Raw genomic sequence first — 22230 nt, forward strand, 5'->3', positions numbered from 1 at the left:
TTTACGATTTCAGACACAGACAAACCCTAATTCCCCAGCCCCAAAGCATGTGACTTGGTTATGTGGGGGTTTTTTTAAATCAAGCTTTTATATTCTTCTTTTTCAATTTCTGAGTTTGAGGTTCACTTTTTTTTTTTGCAAGAGTTTCTTCTACATTCACAAGGATAGAAATTTGCTTTCCTAAAAAAACCTTCAAGTTTAAAGTCAAGTTTCTCACATAATCATCTGATTTTGAGAATCAGGGTTTCAAAGGAAGCACCAAATATCACGAGACCTATAATAAAAATCACAAGTCGGCAGCAATCTCTGAAAGCTTCCTTTCCCCTTCTGCCAAGATTAGCTTTGATGCCTCAGTTATTTCCATCTGACTATATCTGTTACTGTGAATATGTATTTACCATATAATAAAACATCACAAGGCTTATGCAGAAATCCCAAAGCAAATCACCATTTAATAGGAATTGACACTTTCATTCAGCTTTCCAAAACCAACAATAGCAGCTGGCTTGATCAGGACATCTAAAAAGGATTAAAAGGTGGGGGGAGGGGGGTAGGAGGAAAAAAAGGACTGAATTAGACAGTTCTTGTAAAAGTGTAGTGAACTCCCATCGAATACTTTTCATGCTTGACTCAGAGAGCTTTGTAATAGAAAGCAGAAACTCATCTCTGTTTTATGCCTGGGGAAGCCAAGGTACAGGCAAACCACAGTGGCTTCTGCAGCAGAGCTGGCCATGGAGACAGATTTGGACCTCCTGACCACCAGTCCAACATGAATATGCACAGCCCCGCCACCCTTGCCAAACAAAATAAAACATTCATCTCTCACAAATGCATGTGTTTAGCACAGGAAAGCACAAATCTTGCTTCCTCACCAGAATCGGTATCATGAGCATCTGGGAGAGTGAGATGCAGTCCGTTATGCCTTTTGATCACCGGTGTTTCGGTCACACTACTGCATTTCTCAGAGCCACTGTAAAGAAACAAAACTGTGTTACCTGGTCATCTCTCAGTGAAGAACATCTCCTCAAAGCAGGCAATAGTCTAGCTGCAACTAGAACTGAAAAACCAAGGTTACCAGCTGCATGAAATCAGCTTCTTGAATGTATTAATGCCCCCCCCCCCCACATCTGCCAATGGACAGGAAGCTCAGAGACACAGTGACCAGGAAGGGCTCCAGGGCATGTGCTGGTATATAGTTTATTTGGCTGTTGGAAGTCTTTGCAAACCACAAGGAACATGTTGGCAGCTAGAAGCCAGATCAGAGGAGGCCCACCAGGAAACCCTCTTCCAGCAAGAATCACCATCCTTTGGACTTGTCTGCAGAGTAATTGTTCACAGGTCTCCTATGCTAATCTTTTTGAAACAGACCAATTACCAGCTTCCACCTGGGTGCTAATTTCTTCATTTTTTCATTTCAAAGGGCTTATTTTCTCCCTTTCCACCTTTGTTCTGTTCAAAAAGAGGAGGAAGATAAAAGCTACCACACAGCACTGCTTTATGAAAGGGTGAATATCTGGTCTGCTCTTCTACAAGACTTCTGTCCTCATAGGAGAGGCCTTCCAAAGGGAAACTCAAAAAAAAAAAAAAGTCATGTGCCTTCCATATAGTCTGCCATCCCCCAGGGATCAGTGGTGATGATACCTCCTCTCACCATCTATTAAGGGACAAAATATCAGAAGGAGAAGTGACTGCCCTGGCTACTTTTTCTGGCACACTTCCAAGCCTGCAGCTCAGCCTTTGGACAATATTCCTTCCAGGAAACAAGCTGTCAGAGAGTCATGATTACTGTGGATGCCCCTGTCTTTCAGTCTGATCAGTCCTTTGGTAGGGATTGCACAGAATTCCCTTGAATTTGCATTAATCTAGCAGAAGAATTAGCTTGGGACTGCTATTTGGTGTTAAACACGATTAGTCTGTTACTACAGAAAACAATAGCAAAAGATAAACCAAATCTTGTCCTTCGCAGTTAACAATCTGGGAAGTCACTGAAAGCCACTTAGTGTCATTTATCATAGCAGAAATCATATTTACAATACCTAATTAACCTTTTACTTGGGCTTTTGGATCAAACATAATGGTTCCTGTTAATGAACCCTGAATTCTTAGGCTTTTGACTGCACCAAACTACGCCCCTGAATGGGCCTCCCTGTCTTCCATACTTGTTTCCACACTGACACCTCATTTGAGACTATCATGTGGTGACAGATAGAAGGAAAAATTAAATTCTCTGTCCTGTGTCTCAGCCTTGCCTAGCCAGGATTGACCCAAGTGTAAGTGCCCTGACTGGGAGCTGCTGGTGGAATTATAGGGGCAACTCAGTCTTACTGGTGCATTGCGTATGCAGGAACAAGGCAGCTGCACTTCCAAATATTACTGCCATGAGGTGAGCGCTGCTTCGATGCAGCAGCCATCACCACAGGATCATTGTTTAGGCACATGCTGAAGCACTGGCTTACATGCTGTACTCCTACTCCAAGGACCAGTGAGGAGATTGGAAAATCCCAGGCTGAGAACCAAGTGGAATGCATTGTGCAAAATAGCCACTCCCAACAGCTTAATCTGTTATCCTGGAGAAGGGCTGAAAATTAACTACTCCTTAACAGCTGCAGTAAAAGGCCTTCGACCAAGAAAGCCTTTCCACGCACCATGGAAGGGATAGTAGCCAGATGATTTGCCTTCTGCATACAGCACTAGAAAGGCTGAGAGCAGGACATTTTGCCACTTTACTGCCCATGTTTTTGAAAGGTAGTTGAGACACTGGACAAAATGGTGACAAAAATACTGAAGGGAACACTTGATTGTGAGAGACTGCAGAGGCACAAGTTTGTCAGAGAGAAGACAAAAGGAGAATTGAGCATGGAATATGAATAGCTGCCTAGGGGTAAAATATTGGGCCCTGAAAGACTCTTCAGTCTGTCAGTCACAGTGAGACTGCAAAGCCAGGAAGCTTAGGCCAGACAAATGCAACTAAAAGTAACTAAAACGCCATTTAGTGTGTAGGCAGTTATCTACTAATTAAACTAGTAAAGAGTGCTGGGTGCAACAGCTCTCATCTTTCTGTAAATGCAAGCTTTTTTTTTTTCCCAAGAGGCCCTAAAGAATGCTGAGTCCAAGTCTCACTGATAAGAATTCCCCTTAAGTTCCTTTGCAAGCCCTACCCAGAATACTTTACATATTTGTTAGCTGATAGTGCTGTAATTTGCTTAATATAAGAGCCTTCCTGTGTCACTAAATCCAGTCTAGAACCACAGGTACCAAGTTCATTCTTGTTACCTTTCAATTAGTACCTCCCAATAGAAAATACTTTATGATGTATTTTTTGAGAAATTAAAAAAAAAAAAAGCCCTGCTGGGAACAGAGGTGAAATACACACCGGGGTTCCTAAAAGCAAAAGCAATTTGTTTTGTGTTTAGGCTTCCATGGCTAAAGCTTATAGAAAGCCCCTAAAGCTATCGCATCTTGGGTTTATAAGTATAAATGCCAAAGCACAGCCTGGGATCCAAATGCAGTCCAAATAGCTGAACTATTTATTTGTCTGTTTTCCAACGTACTCTCTACAGTCCCAGGCTTGCAGCCCCCCCCTTGCAAGAGTACATCTTCCTCAGTAATAATTGTTTAGCATGGACTTGATCAGCTTCACAAGGACTACTCATGTGTATGAAGATTATTCATGTGAGAGGTACGTGATTGAATCCTTAGCTAAAGAGACTAAGGCCTAAGGAAATCAATGATTCCAGTCTGTAAGAGACCATTTCTCTGCTGCTATGCAAATATCTTGATTTCTGTGTTTGGTTTGCTTCTCATTAGCTAAACCAACAAGAATTACTAATAATCCCTCAAGGACAACTTGTATATAGACATACATCATTCTGTACATATATTTCTGCTGTTTATAAGGCTTATGTAAATACATACAGAGGAACATACAGGGGAACAACACAAGCTACCTCAGCCTGCTGTCAGACTGTTGCCATCAAGCATGCTGTCCTTCTCATCAAACACCTCTATGGACATTATTGGTGAAAGATAAGTACAGTCTTGGTGTAACATTCCCAAGACAGTTGTACAGTGATACCTTGACTAGGACAATATCCAAAGGGTGTTGGAAGGAAGAAAACCCTAGTAAGTATCTTTCACACTTTCTAAACTTTACATTTTGGTGGGGTAGCAGATAAAAGGAAGGAAACCAACAGGGAAGGCAGCATTGTTTAAACGCAGATTTACTAGGACAAGGGAAGGGAGAAAGATGCTACATTCTCCACTTCCTTCCTTGCCCAGTTAGTACCAGGCTGTGCAACCAGCACATGACTACAGCATATGATAGAGTTTGGCAATGTGCCTTTCCTTGGCTTACTCACTTCGGGACTGTCACCCCCACACATTCCTGGTGCCAACTACTGCAGACTGTGAACAATAGCTGATGAATGCTCAGCACTCCTGAAGAAAAAAAAAATCTGCCCTCTATTCTGGACATCCAAATATGGATAGAGATGTTTAGACATTTGGATCAGAAACTCTTGGTTCAAACTGCTTCTTCAATATTAAAATACTGAGGTCTTGTTTTTGTTGGTTTTTTTTCTTTTTTTAAAAAAAATAATAGCTATTAAAATCTTGCCTTTCTTTATCATAGCTAGAAATATTACTTATGTTTCAAACAGTAGTGTTTATTACTCTTTTTTCCAAAAAACCTTAAGTATCTAGAAAATTAAAGAAGATAACTGGATCCCCAATAACAAATCTGAACTTCCTACAGTGGAGAAAGCCTACCTGTGCTGTGAAACATTATATACCATCTGCCACATCTGCAACATACGTCTGCATGTGATCAGAGCCTCTTCAGGTCCTTTATGTATCCATTCCAGTTTTACTTTGGTGAAGAGTAAGCTGCAAGATGAAAAAGAATAACTCCTGTTTTATTGGCATCTCATAAATGTAGAGAATCAGTATCACTCTAGTGAGACCTTAGCAGGCGGCGTTTTTACTTCCTTTGTATGTGCAGCAACAAAAGAAAACATCAGAGCACAAAACATTTCATTTGGCTCAACTTCAGATTTCCCACAAGGAGATGAGCGGATTAACAATATTCCTCAGCTGCAGTCAAATTTGCGTCACAAAGCCGACAGGACAGTGTTAAAAGCAATGCATTGCAAAGCTAGCAAGGTGAAACATACACCGAATCTCACTTTATTTTAGACAGTATTGAAAACAGAACAAAAAGTAATTGCTATAATACATATGGCCAGGCTGTTTTCTTAGTCTGGCATCTTCTTATAGTACTGGCTTACATAATAAATTTCAGGCGAAAAACCCAGCACACTTAATATACACAGATAATTATGTAATGCCTCACAAGAAGGAAATGCTTTTTCTTAACCCCAGCTGGCAATCATTTCATGCCCCTAGGCAAGACAGCTGATAGCCTTGTACATTCTTGTTCTAGGTAGTGTAACTGCTGCTACTATTCTTATACCTAGAGACGGCATACTTGCACAGACCACTGGAATTCAGCAGAATTGGGTCACGCAGAGGTTAGAAGACAGATTTGGCAATGACACAACCTACCACTTGCTGCTAGCGTGGATTTTAACACCATCCTTGACAACACTCATTCTATTTTAATTGCCAAGATGATATGATTTATTTCTTATTTGCTAATGCAAACTTACTTCTCACCTTTAAATTTTTCTAGAAAGTCCAATATCAACGCATTTTTAATGCACTCAATCCGGCTAGCGATTAGGCCACTGAATGCACATATGTGTACACACATGCCGGCAACAACAGCAGAATGTTAAAAATCCTAAAATCAGTTTTGTGAATGTGACCTGCAGGCTCCTGAGGAATCCAAACAACTTCAGAAAGAGACAACAGCAACTGCATATAGGATGTTAGAGAAGACTTTGTAGTTGAGTAAGAGATCCTTCACTTGGAATAATTAGAAATCTGCAGCCAAGACACTGTGGTGTATTATCTACAGTAATGTGCTAATACTGCAGTCCCATTTGGCACTAATAAACATCAGCCTGGGGATTTGGGTTTTAGTGCATTTTTGGGGTGGGAGGGCAGGGGGGACTGCTATACAGGGATGTCTGTAAGTGAACTGGGCTCATAAGAACAACGCTTGTTCCAATGCAACAGAATACAGAATCAGTCAGTTCAGTGCAAGAAATATATATCACAGTAGAAAGATGGGAGGCTATGCCCTGGAGCGTACTGGTATTATAAAAGATAGCTTCATGAACGTGAAGTTCCTGAGCAACAATGCAGTTTTCTGTCAAGAACCCCCAGCATTCATATATGGAAGCACAATCAAGTAGGAGCTGGAAGATGTGGTGATTACTGATCACAGCATCAGCAAGACACAACAATCCTGTTTCTAGTTCTTGCTTTTCAACTCCAGAAGATGACTGAAAATGGGGTGAGGTTAAGAAAAAGGTTATGCGAGTGATCTGAGGGTTAGAAAAACATATTTCATCAGAGGCTTAAGAAGATCAGTTTATTCAGTTTAACCAAGAAGCAGCAAAGAAATTATTTTGCCTCAGCCTACAAACACCTACATGGAGAAGCATCTCATTGTGAGTCCTGGATCTAAAAGAAAAGCTACCAGAAAATCTAAGAATTCACTGGAAGCTGAAACTAGTCAAATGGAAATGAATAAGTAAATGCATTCGCATAACTATTAAGGAAAATAATCTTTGCAGCAACTACATGTGTGCACAGTAATTTCTGTAGTCATTAAAGCCTTTTCAGCAAGACAGGATAACATCTGGAAAGCAATGGCACTGTACAAACAGAAGCTGTGGGTTTGATGCATAGGCTTGTGAGTAAGTTTCTTTGGGCTGCTCTGTGCAGAGGGAAGACTGCATTATCACCTTCCTTCTGGAAATTATGCTATTAAAGATATTCTTCTAGTCCTAGAAACAAGCACATAAAAAAATCTAGGCTATTTTAATCATAGGGAATAATTTTTTAAACCACTACAAACTTGCAAAATGAAAGACCTTCTGAAACACTGTACAACCCTCCTTCCAGCAGAAGAATGGTGGTTAAGGAGATCTCGGCCCAGAGACCAGTCGTATTACATTCCTGAATAACACCATGCTTTTGAACACAGTAACACACTACTCAATATTCATTACATAGAAGAATCTATTAACAGTCAAACTCCTGTACTAGAGGGTTATATTAAGGATTCTTTCTCCCTTTCACATTAGTAGGGACATAGATGGCTTGTTATCAGCAAGCAATTACAATCACCACATAGTATATTTAAACATTGCAGTTAAACATTAAAAAGATGAACCAAGTACTTCATCACTCTACTGTTTACTGCTTACAGTGAATATATGTCAACTACTTTAGATGAAGGTGCAATCTTCTATCTCAGTAGAGAGAACAATTAGTGAAACAGGAAAAAAAAAAGCAACTCTCACAAAAACATAATGAAGCCTCAGCACAATACTACCACCAGTCATAATGCATGGGCACACTACAAGATCCTGGAGATACCATGAGCTGTTAGCTGTTGTGGTAATTCACCTTAGGAATAGCATTATCCATGTTACTGTGTAGCAATATAATGAATCAAACCAAAAGGCAAATGGGAAGAATGTAAGTGGCAAAAGGAATCAAACCATACCAACAGCAGCAGTAAACAGTGCAATTAAACATGACAACTAAAAGGTGGAAATACAATGAGGATATTAGGCTGCATGTGCTATATGCTGCCATTCTTTCTCAGTTACTAATAAGCTTTATAACAGTGAAACCAGACAAACAAATACATAGAGAAAACACTGAAGTAGTATCACTTATCTTAAGCTTGTAATTTTATTACTGAGACAGCAGTCTTGCTACACATAAATCTAATGATATTGTGTCCTATCAGTGTCTGTGCACAATTTCATGGACATAAATAAAAATTATTTATGCACAGATCTCATTATATTTTCTTAATACCATTGTACATTTGTATGATGCTTGTAGTATTAAGCAGCATAGACTCTTAAAAAGATTCAACATATAAAAATAGTCCCAAGATTATCAATATAGTTATTGATAATTCTGTTAATCTCTGAATATGAAAACAAATTTGGGATAAAGCAAGCATATAAATTGCTACTACATAAGCACAGGAAAACAGAGCAAAAAATCCACGAATCAATCTTGTAACATGTGCAATTTCAGGGACAGTAACAATGAAAAATAACTAGTACTTATTCTTGATAACAGACTCTAAGCTCCTTATCAGAAGAGAGTTTTTTTATAGGGTATGTGGACAGTATGCAAAGGCTTTTATTCCCTGATGTAATGTCAAGCTACTGCCACAAGCAAACACACACATCTATCACAGTAACATTAACTCTGGCAAATTAAAATCTGTAAAAATTTGCTGATATCTGAAGCTCTGAAAATGCAAAATTAGGTTTCCCAAGTATCAAAATTTCAATAGTATAAATAACAATATGACTACAATATGACACGAGACCAGAATACTGGAAGGCTACTTCGGTTGATTTCAGAAGGCATTCAACATTTGTCTTCATAAAGGCTGATTTCAGCCACCTACCTACCTAGCACTTCCAAGAGTCTTCTAATCCTACATAGCTCAGTGCTGAGCCTTTAAGTTCTTTAATATTTCCCACGAAGAAAAGAGGCAGTTCCTTCCTATCACTGACAATCTAATTACTGAGGTTTAATAGCTAATACTTATTATCAGAAGATTTCGCATGTGCATATGGTATACTATAAATGCTTATGAGCACATCTGTGGAAGTCGTAAGTTGCTATGTATAGCAATAACTAATTGACAACTTTATGGATGCTCTAGGACTCTATTAAGATTTATTAATCAGTTAATTATTGTGACTTTTAAAAGCTGCTTTCAAATGGAGTTTTTAGTCTCAAATGTAGCCCTTGAACTACACATTTACACAGCATCACAACGGGATCTCTGTGTGTTATCATCTGACAAGCAATAAATAATGCCAGTACTATAACAAACAATAACACCTTCCACTCATTTCAAGGTTGAGAGATTAAATTAGGACTAATGAGTATTATGTAGTCATTTATCTATATATTTTGCCATTCACTGTCTGCTTATAACCCCTCCAGTTCTTCAGAGCTTGTGAGTAGCTGCTCAAAGATCTACATGTCTTCAAGCTTTACCAGATCAGTGGTGTCATTCCCCAAAGTCTTTCATTATTTACACAGATTTGTCTACCTACACACACAGCTGCTGGGTTATTTTGGATTCCTAATACAAAGGAAAGAAAACAAACCACCAAAACCTGTAGCAGTATATCTCAATTCATGGAGACAACTGTGTGCATTAGCATGAAGATACTGACCTTCGGCAACTAATACGTGTACTTTGTTTCATTCTTTTTTAAATGACAGGATGCATGTGGCTGTTTGTACAGACATTGGCCCGGAGAGAGAAACCAGAATGCTTGTGACTGCTCCAAGAACAGCAAATACACTTTATCCAGTGACTGATGGGGTGTGGAGCAGCATGCAAGTGCCACTGGACGACAGCGACCAGCTCACCCTACTACCTCTCTGAACCCCAGATAAATATTCCACACCAGCTCCAATAAAAAGCAGGGGACTGCCACAACCTGGATGGGTAGCTGGCCCAAGTCTGCCCCCTGAGGAACTGCAAGGCATGGATTCAAACCCCCAACACTTCAATCACTGAACTCTTGAATTGATTTCTTCTCCTTTAAGGTAATGGATGCAGAAGGAGGATACAGGTGGATACAGGATATAAACTGATCTAACAGAACTGGAAAGAGAATGGAGCAGACAAGAAGAATGATCAAAGTTTTGGAATGCTTTTGATATATGGAGACAGTAAACAGACTTCTCAGCCTGAAAAAGAGGCTGAGAGAAGAGATGTCATTTATAAAATCATTAACAGCACGAAGAAGATCAGGAAGGCAAAGCAAATCTGTGCTGTTTCAATGAAAGAAGGAATATCCAATAAAGCAATCAAGCAGTGGATTTAAAATGAGCAAATAAAGTGCTTTTTCCTACAACACAAAAGTAAAGTGCAAAACCCATTGCTACAGGATGTTCTGGAGCAGAAACATAAATAGGTTCAAAAAGAGATTAGATAAATTCACAGATGACAGGGCCATCAGGGGCATTAAAGACAACCTAATGCAACTTCTGGCTCGAAAAGCTCTGAACCACTCTGCTGACAGAAGCGGGGATGATATATGAGGGGTAGGATCATCCTACTGCCACATTTCTACATGCTTTTCCCTGTGCACTCAGCACATGCCCTGCTGAAGCCAGACAAGCCCTTAGTTTGATCAAGAATGGCCACTCTTACATTACAGCAGAAACACAATTGCAGCCCCTGTTCTTTTTATAACCCAGATTGTCCGGTCTTGTTTTATCTGCCAGTATGAGAGGACAGTGTATGTGGAACTGTAGTATCTTCACAGAAAAATCAGTTGCTCAGTTTATCAGCTGCTGAGTTTAGCTTCAGTGATGAGTCACCTATACAAGTCAACTAGATTATGTACTCTTTCACTGTAACCATTGTGGTTTCATTAACCTTCCCACAACACTTACTAAAGCCCTAGTCATGTTATCAATAAGAAAAAAAGTAGGCAAAATTGTAAAGCTGCTTTTAATCTCCTGTATTTTTTGTTGATAAAATCAACATCAAAGTTGCTGTCTTCTCAAATAACTCTGTGCTTCTTGCAGTCTCCTGACATTTAAGGGTACATTCTCTAGTTAAATTAATGCCAGCAACTCTGACTGCAACCTCCTTTTATAACTTCTGCTCTGCCATGTTATCTATCACTTTCCCTACAAAAATAAATTGATTATATACTTCTACAGGCATACTGTCCTATTTTTTTTGTCTCCCTGTCCATTTAACCCCCAAATATGAACAAAAAATCAAACCAAGAAATCTGTCAGCATGCCCAAAGAACTGCTGGCTTCATCTTCTCAGCCCAGCAAATCTAGCAGACTCAGAGTTGACATCTACCTTATAAGAATGCCATGCTTAGAGCCCCAGTCTTGCATGACAATTAGCCATTCAGCTAATGTTTCTCCACGAACCGAAACAGCAGGGGGTGAAAATAGCCTCCGGAGCGGTGGATTCTAGTCTATTTAAAAGTTTACATGATGAAGGCAACTTGCTAGGCTTAGCCTCATGACACAAGGCATCTAGAAGGTTCTCGCTCATAGAGAAGGAAAGAAACAGAAGAAGAGATGATCAGAAAAGCCAAGATTGCAGCCCAACCTGTCCAAGACTGCACAGCAAAGCCAAAGGAGCAGCCACTGGCATGGCTCCAGCTCTGGGTGTTTTTTCTTGGACAGTCTCCTCCTGCGAGTTGCAGCTTGCACCTGAAGGGAGAAGGGCCTCCTGTCAGTCAGTTGACAGTCCTGTCCATGGACTACATTTCTTATCTCTGCACAGACCCAGATGTCACTTCCCAAGACAAACATGTCTGCAGCCAGTCCAGCAACCTCATGCACTTATTTCAGCATTCAGGTCCATCAGATTCACTTGTGATACAGAGGGCAAATATGAATCTATGAATATTTATGTGGTCCATCTAGAAAGTGACCCTTACATCAGAAGGAGGTCTTGTAACAAATCTCCTTTATCTGCTAAACCCAGGCTGGTTGTCACTTGAAGGAAATAATAGTCTGCTGAAAGAAAAAGCAAGCTTATTTCCTGGGAAAAAAAAAAACAACCAGAAAACCAAAACCAAAAACCAAGCACTGAAAAGTCCTCTTTATCTTCACCTGTCTTCAGAATTAAGCCATATGTAGTTATACCCAAGAACACAAGGCACAAAAAAGAGTGATCAGAATTATTGTCTCCTTTCCTTTTGGCTAAGTCATTAATTTTCAATGCCAGACGTGGAATTTTGCAAGAATATAGGAATCAGGCAAATCATTAGCAGAGCTGATAAAAACCCTTGCCTCATCCTGTGTTACACAGGATCCTTTGGGTGATACACCTGAAAAGATTTTTTTATCTTCCTCTCACCCTGATAAGGAACCACCAACAAAATAATTTTGTACCATCATAAATCACATGTATTTCAGTCCATAACATAAGACAAAATTAATTTTCACAATTACAAGTTTTACAGCAAAACCTAGAAAATAAAAGTTTCTGGTTTTGCTATGAAGAGTGTTTACCTCAGCTTTTTCCATGTAATATAAAAATATATCTCCTCTGTAAGGACAGTGTATTAGACTTTCAACACTTCAGATGTTAAACTGAGGTTTAATCTGCAAGTGCCCCCACACGTTGTTTTGTGAATTTTTTCTTCTCTGACTCCAACTACATGCAATACTCCCCATTGTGCTGGACACTGTATGATCACACTTGAAAATCAGGACCAGGTCTCAGGTATTCAAGGCTAAGAGTTTAGAGGTCCAACACCTATTTAATTTCAATCATCAGTTCAGCTGGAGTTCAATGCACAGCTTCCCCATCCATCAGGTCCAAACTCTGGCACTTTCTCGTGTGACTCTGTGGTGCAGTATCTCATTTGTAGGTGGAAACAGACACCTGCATGACAATGTGCAAATGTCAGTGCACCCTCAGAGGTGTACTGGAAACCATGGTCCCCTGTATATCACCCCCGGGGGCAGCATGGCCAATATCCTATAGCTTGGGCTGGGGACCTGGGAGAGCCATGCTCCATTTCTTGTTCTCTCACACGGCTTCTTGGCCAGTGTTGGGCAAGTTGCTTCAGGTCCCTGTGCCTCAACTACTCTAACTGCAGAGCAGATAACGGGAATGACCTTTGCAAAGCATTTGGAGAACTAGGTTCCTCATAATCACCTTCCCCGTATCCTTTACGTTTCATCTCTTAATACTGGTGCTCTCAACTTCAGAGCTATTTGGGGATAGGAAGGAAAGCACATTGAGTTCCTCTGTAACTGACATCACTTTTAAAATACTTTCTCATCAGCTGGGCCAGATTCTTCAGAATTTCATCAGATGTGCTCCGAAATAAATTCAGCCAGCCCTGATTAAATAGGAATTCATTTGGAAGGGCAGAGCTGAGAACTATCACGCTGCCACAACCACTGGAATAACTCTTGATTTACAGAAACGGAAAAGGAAACCAGGCCTAGGGTCTCTAATTGCTGAGCTGAGATCCTGCCAGACAAGAAAAGAGCATTAACAGTACTAAGTTGAAATTCTTAACATGCTGCCAATGCTTCCTATCCCCAAAGACTGCAGAACTGGATGCTTCACTTACAAACTTTGTATTTTTCGTAAAAGCTTCTACTATGTGCAATTTAGGCAGCTTTTAGTGGAAAGGACTCTGGTTAATGAAGCAATGCTCAACATTAACTCCAAGTCACCTCAGTCTGCAACCAAGAACACACCTTCTGTTTGGGAAGTTATATCAGAATCCTGATTCACCTATTTAAAACAGAGTGAAATACCTTCTAATTAACCTAGTGTCAAGGTAATAAAAAGTGACAGCATACTCATATTATTGATGTATAAATTATGCAACAAAATACACTAAAGCAGAACCCCATATAAGATTAATAAAACATTTCTACCCAACTCGACACATTTATGAAATCTTGCATGTTACTGATACTTGGAGCCAATAGTCTGAAAGTGCATCATGCCCCCCACTGAATTAGTAAATTAGAACCACACAAAATTTGACTTTGCTATAAAAATAACAGGTGTAAATTAAGATCTTTTCCAAACTGCATTATGCAATGTTGTTAAACACACCTCACTCTTTCTATGATTTTATTTTGGGGCAATGTAATTTATGCCACTTTGGCACTACTCCAGTAAAGCACTTATAAAAGGTCTTCATCTTTTAAGCATATGAGTAGTCTGGCTGAAATCAACAAGAAATCAATTATTCCTCTCCTTAAGACTAAGCGTGTGCTTATGGACCTTGGTAGATCCAGCTCTTCATAAGGAGAAGAATTTATGAGTTTCTCTTCTAACTGCTTAACTTTGCAGAGGACGAGGTGTTAATGTGAGTAACACAAGGAGGGCCAGCATCTGCCCTTATTTAGAGCTCACTGTCTCAGGAGAGGTGAAAAATCAATCTATCAAACACCACTGGATTTCACTACAGGGTACAGATTCTGGGGCACGTGAGGGCATGTTTTAACTTACGTTCTGGATAAGACAACCCACCATATGACAGTTTAGAGGCAGTACTTTTTAGAAGATGAGCTTGTTTAGTAAGATATGGAGGAGCAGGTTTCTACGCCAGCTTGAAAAAATACAGGGACAGACTTGCTTAAAAGGTGAAAATTACAGAAGACAGACAAAAGCTTCTTCATTTCTGAAAAAAACAAACAACAACAAACCCAACAAAAACCCAAACAAACAAAACCACAATATCTAGAATAGATCTGTGTTGTGTTGAGTAGACAGAAAACTGCTGGCTTCACCAAAGAAAATCCCAGAGAAATAAATGGCTATTTTGCTACCAGCAGGAATCATATTTGTCTAAGCCTGCAAAGCAAAACCATGATGTAATTGTAGCCTATGTCAGCACCAGTGCCAGCTGAACACAGCTAGTGCAGTAACCACAGCATGGAGACAACAGGAGCGTGACCTTTTAACGCAGAGGCAGTGATCAGCGTTACAGACCTGGGTCTGTGATTCAACAGACAGATGTGCTGAAGCTTGCACTACTGCAGTTTCATTCAATCCTTCACCAGCATGTATTCATGGTAGTGCTGGGTTGCTTTTTCACCACAGGTAGTGTTTTGGAGATGCACTTAATTTTCTTATTAAGTTCCTTTGTAGTTCCTTTTGATCCTGTACAAAGCTAATTGCAGAGTCAGGACTTGTAGCCTCTAATCCCTGTCAGGTTTGAGACCATGCAGACTGGTCTTAGCAACAATGGCACTTCTTGTCATGTTGTTGCCCTCCCACACCATACAGGCTCCCCATGGATGTCAGGCCAGTTGACTGAACTGATAAAGTGACAGCTCTTTTTAACCATTACTCTGAGTTAAAAACTCAGGATATAACAGTGAACAGCTCTATATGTTTCCTGCCCTTTTCTTCCTAACAATTTCCTAACTATATACATCAACCCAAGGACACTGCCAACCTAGAGAACCCAGTTCCACAGCTTGTATCCTTGACTACTACTCCAGTGTAAGGTTTTCCTAGCAGGAAGCTGTATATTAGATGTGAAGCTTCATTCCTTAGCCTTGCTGTAAATTTGAACTTCACTGATGCATGTATGACTCCAGCAGGTACATCTTACATTGTATGGGTAAGCTCAGCCACTGCTTATGAGTAATAATCAGCAGCCTCTCAAACTGTCAGAAATAAGTAACAAATTTCAATAAGAACTGCCAACAAAAATAAACGCCTTGAGAGAAAGGTGAGAAATATATGCATGGTAAAAAAAAAAACCTGAAAAAAACAAAACAAAAGGAAAAAGAGAATCCCTGGCAAATTGAACCTAAAATCAGATTAATGGATTATTTTTCTGCAATATCGGTTACACCCCAATGTGACAGATCTTCTAGATGTGCTGACAAAAGATGACACAATATTATACATCCAAAGCACTGCATGTGTGATTAAAGAAAATCCTTTGAGAAAACATGCATAGTAATTGCATTTTAAACATTCAAAAATAGCAATATTTGGCCTTCTTTCAATAATAGTCTGAAAACACATCTTAGTGTAAAACTGCAAAAACAATTTAAATGCTGGCTGGAATTAAACAAGCTTGACTGCTGAAAAATAGGTCTCATTTATACAGCAGTGCAGGTTACAAGATTACTGGGCTTTTTGCTTACTTTTGGGTTCTTCACCCACAGAAGGTGGGGGGTTTTTTGTTGTTGGTTGTTTTTTTTGTTTGTTTGTTTGTTTTTGTGTGCGTGTGTGGTTGTGGGGGGTTTTGTTTTGGGGTTTTTTTTGTGTTTATATGTGCTTCTTTTTTTTTTTTTTGTTTGGTTTTGGGTTTTTTTGGTTGGTTGGTTGGGTTTTTCTTTTTTGAGACACAGTCCAGCACTTAGCAACCACTGACCTTTACAAATTTTTACACGACAGTGCTTTATAAAACCAAACTCTGTTCCAAAATTTAGAGATAGCAGCTATAATGAAACAGGTAAAAGGAACTAAACATTCAGGGTCAGACACAAAGCTGAAGGCAATCAGCTCTGCTCAAGTGAAATGAATGGATTTTTGTCTTCTTAAACTAGCTGAGGGCCTGCCACTCAAGCTTCAAGTCAGAAAAGCTCAGGCAATTCCAACTCCCTAAAAATGAGCATGCATCAGATAAACACAGAAATGAAGTGCAGAGCCAGTGCAGTTTGATCAGCTTGTATCAGCTGACTCCCTATCCCCTTAAATAAACAACTCATTTGCTCAATTTGAACTTTCCATACTTCCAGAAGGATTCTGCAAATTTAAAAAAGAAAGGAACAGAAGCAATGATGCATAGTAAGCCCCAGCTTTTCACAGGAAAAAGCTTTATACTCTCTCCTTTGTGGAGAGAACCCCATGTGGAAACGCTCGGCTTCTGCAAGGCTGCCAGCGTCAATCATGGAGCAGCCCTGCAGCAGAGCAGCAAGGCACCCGAGGTCATACTCTGCACCTCTACATCTCAGCCAAGAAGAGGCACAGAAGGAGGTCAGGCTGAACTCATTCACACCTGCTCCTGCCGACAGAACACAATGAAATCTCCACGTTTATCCTGTTTCATGTATTCTTTTAATTCAGTACAGAACTCTTTGCAGAGTAAGAGATCAGAGCACACTAGGATAAATCAGAGGAGTCTATTTATAATCTCTGTCTTCTGATAAGTTAGCAGCATGTACCAGTTTTTCCTTGAAGTAAGTCTGAATGGGAGAAACAGATATCAACCTGGAAGCATAAGAGTACTGCTCAGTTTACCATTTACCATGCTTTGCATTTATGTATGCCTTCACTTTTTCTTCTTAAAAGGCCATGGTGCAAGCCCACTGGAATTCAGAGCTCAAAATCTAAGTTTTATTTCCTTTCTAAGCCAGTATGTCCAAAACACAGGTATGGTGTTCCTCTCCATTGCCACCACACTGAGGGCAGTGTATTTGCATTATTATGTCCACACCTCTCCTTAGGTACCGTACTGAAAGAATATCCAAAGCTACTGTGCAGAACTTCGTACTCCAAGGCAAGTAAAAGTGCTCAGGCTCTATGCTGACCTGATTGGTAGTTTTGCCTCCGGAAAGCTTAACAGAGCCTGTCATTATGTATGTGATATATCCTACCATAATTAATTCCCTCAGGGAATGACATCCAGAGGAAGCATGGTTCAAATACACAGCACACACCTGAAATCTGACATTTTGAAACAGACTCCCAACACCAGGATGCATGCGTGGAAGAGCTGATATTTTTATTTTCCTTGATTGTAGATACATAGCACAAACTAAATCCTGTCATAAAGAAACTGGCTCAGAAACTCTTGAAACACACAGATAAAAATCAGTGTTCTTTGCTCTTGAACAGATTTGATTTAATTCATTAGAAATCCAGAAGGTGTTTAAAATTACCATGTGCCATTTAATATATGACGAAGTAATAGCTTCCTTCAGCCTTAGTGGAAAAGATTCAGAGCTGTAATCTTTTTTCAAATAATTACCCTGTTCATCAGTCTTCAGTATGACTCCGAGCAGACGAGAAATGGAAAGACTGGCTATGAAAGCCTCAGTATATAGACGTACCAATCTGAATGGCAATGAGAGCACTTTGCAGGTGTTTGTCAAGTCACAGGCCAGAATTAGGCTAAAATTAGAACTGCTGCAAAGGAAGAGTAAGAGCATGTGAAAGTATAAAGTCCATCAGCCATACAAAAGGGTCTTTGAAGACAAATGTACGAAGGTTGGGTAGAGATGCTGACTGAATGAGGCAGCTTCTCAAAGTTACAGCAGTGAATTAATGCTTTCACACACATAATTTGTGGTTTTGACTCAGCCATGAGTTGCTCTGTGTGGCTACCCAGGAAATGAACCTGTAGAGAAGAGAAAGTTAGTGGCTGACACAAAGAGCTGGGACAGCTTGGTGCTACCCTGCCTCAGGAGGCATGTACAAGTATCTCGCTTGTGCAATTCCAGGACAGTGCAACTATATCCTTACTCAAGATAACTGTAGTGTTTCCTACCCAGGGGTCAAGGTAATCCTGCATCAGCTTGCATGAATGATTCTCTCCAATGGAAATGGTAACATAAAATCCAACATGCTGACTAAATAGTACTGCGAATTACATCCTTGAGGTCAATTCCTGTACAGAGCATTCAGTCAATAAACTTTGTGGGCATCTTTTTCCTGGAGGCCCTAGAGACTTTAGTTAAAGCAGAGACATGTGAGCTGCAGTACAGTTTTAGCATGAATAAGACAGAGAAGGAATTAATTTGGAGAAACATCAGCTTTGTTGGAAGCTGACAGATTCCTAATGCATCAGATTTGTGATTGCTTATGGCATGACTGATTCCCCACCCCCCCGCATGTTTTTCTTCCACTTTGTTCCTTATTTAAAATGAGGTTCTACAATAGCTACATTTGGCAGAGTTTATATAGATACAGACCTTTCTATTAAATTTTCCCCAATCCCTTTCTCCTCCCATTCTACGCCAAGATCGCCGCTCTATCTGTCAGGTCTCTCCAGGTACAAATTTATTTTTCATGTAATACCTGCCATTCAGTCAGCCTCAATGCAGATTTTTTCATGTGATTCCAGCTACCCAAACAGTTTCGCTTCTCCACTGAAAACTAAATAAAAATGCAATGTGCTTGATTCACTCAAATCTGCTGAAGTCTGCTTCAGTAAACCCTGCAGATCTACATACTTCACTGTCATCTCTTCTGAGCAGCCTGCTGTTTCCAATGGATACAAATTCTGGTATTTATATTCAGGAATACAACCAATGGACAACTGAAGCCTCAGGTACAAAAATACTACTGTTGCAAAGCCATGGCATCACAAATACCATAGTGCATAAATACCCAAGTCCATAAAAACTACCATGAGACACTAAGCAGTAGAACACATCATCTATTTGGTTTGCTCTGTAATACAATTCTATAGAAGTTAACCCAGCAAATAATTAATCCACTGAAACATTTCACCTCCATGTAAGCTGTGTGTTCCCTCTTGTTAAACCAGCTAACCACACTGACAGGGTAGCGTGGTGTGGCTTGGTACAGCTCTGCACCACTGCAAACTGCTTCATCCCAACTGAAGGCACCATGTTTCACTGTGGGCAGCATCTGCAGCAGCACAGAGGCCCTGTTTGGCTATATTAGTCCTCCCTGATTGAACTACACAACTGTGAGACTCCCCATGTAACTGAGAAAAGACAGCCAGGGCACTGGACTCATCCCTTCCTCTCCTCTCCCATGGGCAGGACACATCCACTTGTCAAATTTTTCTTTTGCTGCCATAAATAAAAGTTAAACTGCAACTTACCTTGTCAAATGAGTCATTCCATGGTTTATTATTGCTACTCAGGAAGCAAACCTAAACTCCAAGCGTGGAAAAAATACTATAACTGCTCTAAATTGTGTTTCTGCATGGGTCCTCAGACAATTTTTCTTAAGTTCTAGAGCACTGACCCCAAAGCACCTATGACTACATTTTTATGAGCATGGCAGACTGGTGGAAGAAGGCAGGGACAATCCTAAAAGCAGTGATTACAGTAGCATCTTAGGCTCCTGTATCCATGGAACGGAGTTACACCAGCTGTTCTATTGCTACCTATGTTGAACATCACCACCATCCTGCAGGGAACTGTGATCTACAGCTTTGCAAAGTTTGTTCTAGAAAAATCCAAGGGATGAACCTGTCCAATCCATAAGCATTAGTTTGTGGACCACAGATCACAAGCGCAGTTATGCAGGAGACACCATGCAGAAACTGCTGTACTCTTACAGAAGCTACGTAACACAAACTTAAATGCTCCTGGTAAAACAACACAGCAGAACGAAGCCTGAAACTTCCTGCCTACATGAACTCATCCTATAATTAATTTATTAAAACAGAGAGGAAGGCAAAAGTTAAGTTCTTCATTAATAACCCTAACCAGAACTGTGCAGCAAAGATAGAAAACTCAGCCAGTTGTACTAATTTTAGAATGTTCTATTATGGAATTTAGTGCTGTAGCTGATTTAGGGGAAGTAAAAAGAAAAAAATCTTTCCAATCGTCAAATGAAAGAGGTGAATTCATTTATATATGGCCAGCTTTCCTTAACACTTTGAACTAAATTGCTTTTATTTGGAGTTTTTAAGATTATGGTTGTCCTCTTAAGATTTAAACATTTTAATACCTGTCCCGTACCTTGTTAGGATCATTAATTTATTTTAAATGAAATGTAAAACCCAAATTTTAATTAACTGAAGATATTAAGGAGCCTAAATCACATTTTTCACACAGTTTTTAGCTCACATGATATGGTAAAACTCCAGCTCTGTTCTCTGCACTCTGCCTCTCTACAACCATCTCGTCAACTTAACTGGCAGATTGTTCTTCCTAACTTCACAGCCTAATCTGGTACATACTATTGTTAGTCCCCGTTAAAGAGCTGTTCTACTCTTCCCCGACCACAGCTGCATTTCACCAATGTACAAAGTGATTACAAAATATTTGATGCATCACAAGGTTGCTGTGAAATTCAAAAAGAATATCACTGCAAGGAGTCTGGAGCCAAAATGGTTTACTACAGTTATGAACCATCTAGGAAATGTACTTTTGCAAAAGAATAGCCTTTTGCTTCCCGTCTGCTGGTGGAAAAACAACCTCTTACTATGCATAAGAGGTGAATTACTCAATCTTCTGATTTACAGGAACAGCCCCATAAAACTACATAGAAGAGTCCGACAGATTTATTTTTCTACCTTCCCTTAACTCAAAAGAACATACTTTTTGCTTTCTCTTACTCTCTTTTCCCTTTTATTTTCCACACCTCCCTTTCCTTGCCTGGTGCTTCAAATACTCTGCCACCAAATGGCTAGAGAATTAGTAGGAGCAAGAAGCTGTTGCTTGAAAGAGGAAATACAGTGCAGTAACACATTTAGTTTTATTGGAGGTTCATAAATGTGAATTTGCATCTCACAAGCCATTTGAACAGAAAGCCACTCAACTTTAGAAAAGACAATTATTCACAGACAATAGAAGAGAGGGTCAGGGATCACTTCAAAAAACCAACACTTTTTTTTATGAAGTCAGGATAAGGAAACTCACACACAGACTGTCCAAACGCAGTCACAGCTTTGGGGCCATTCGTGTGCTTTCAGCTTGCTTCAGCAAATGTCATGGTTCCTTTAAAAACATCTTCCTGCTCCTCATAAAACATCAGTTTGGCAGCACAAAAGCTGTCCACTGAAGTTTCTGAAGTTTTAAAAGACCTTTTTATTAATCGAATAATAATTCTTTCTGCTGTTATTTATCCAGACTGTCACTTCAAAGTTAGAAAAACCTAAGAGGTGCAATTCCCCTGTCTCCAAAGGAGGTGGATTCCTGTGGGCCATGGTGAGACCCCAGCTTTTTACCCCACTGCCCACACATGCAAGTTTTGTTAAGCTGTGCTGATTACCATTTGCACCATCCCTCATTACCTTACTCATTCTGCTATCACTTGTTAGCCATGCAAATGAGCATGTAAGACACAGAAACAAACAGCATGTGTTCATGTACTCTTCACTTAAATGCCACAAACTGTCCCTTCCCAGGTTGGTATAAGACTTCCTACAGATTTGCATCCTCTGCACCTGTCTCTGTTCCCCCCAGCCATCCCTTCTCCCAGAGCCACCACCCTCATGGCAGTGCTGCTGCCATATCCCTGTGTGGTGCACCCACTGCACAAGTGCTCATTATCCTGCTGGCAGCTGCCAACCCCAGCACCACATGGCTCAGCTCTGCCTGCCCCCTCCAGCCTTGACTCAGCAGGCTGCTTTTAGAAAACTTGCAGAAACTTATCTTCAGGACTTCTAACACACTGTCAAAACTTCTTTTAAATCAGCCAGCATTTTCAAAAGTGTTCAAGGTATAAAAAGCCCAACTGCATAATCCCCATTTCTTTAGGAAAACAACTTAAAAAAGCAGAAATATAATTAGAACATTTCCATTTGAAGGCAAAAGGAGCGAGTCCCTCCACAGGTTTTAGGAAAAAGAAAAAAAAACATAAAAGCAAACAAATGAAAATTTCTAAATAGCTTTAAAAATATAGTAGTAGCTATTAAA

At 40.0% G+C, this 22230-nt stretch overlaps 1 protein-coding gene across 10 annotated transcripts in view; it reads right to left on the reverse strand.

Annotated features, from left to right (window-relative positions):
- TTC7A (tetratricopeptide repeat domain 7A) overlaps positions 1–22230 on the reverse strand; it is a 172185-nt gene that overhangs the window by 54983 nt on the left and 94972 nt on the right. For all 10 annotated transcript variants that reach the window (XM_051782864.1, XM_051782866.1, XM_051782872.1 and 7 more), the window contains 2 exons: positions 4768–4884; positions 873–970 (listed from right to left, as the gene is read on the reverse strand). In XM_051782864.1, the coding sequence (XP_051638824.1) occupies positions 873–970; positions 4768–4884 (215 nt within the window). The remainder of the gene's footprint in view (positions 1–872; positions 971–4767; positions 4885–22230) is intronic.

Source organism: Manacus candei, unplaced genomic scaffold, assembly GCF_025592945.1.
Source record: "Manacus candei isolate 608988 ecotype Guabito, Panama unplaced genomic scaffold, ASM2559294v1 h1tg000017l, whole genome shotgun sequence".
NCBI lineage: Eukaryota > Metazoa > Chordata > Aves > Passeriformes > Pipridae > Manacus > Manacus candei.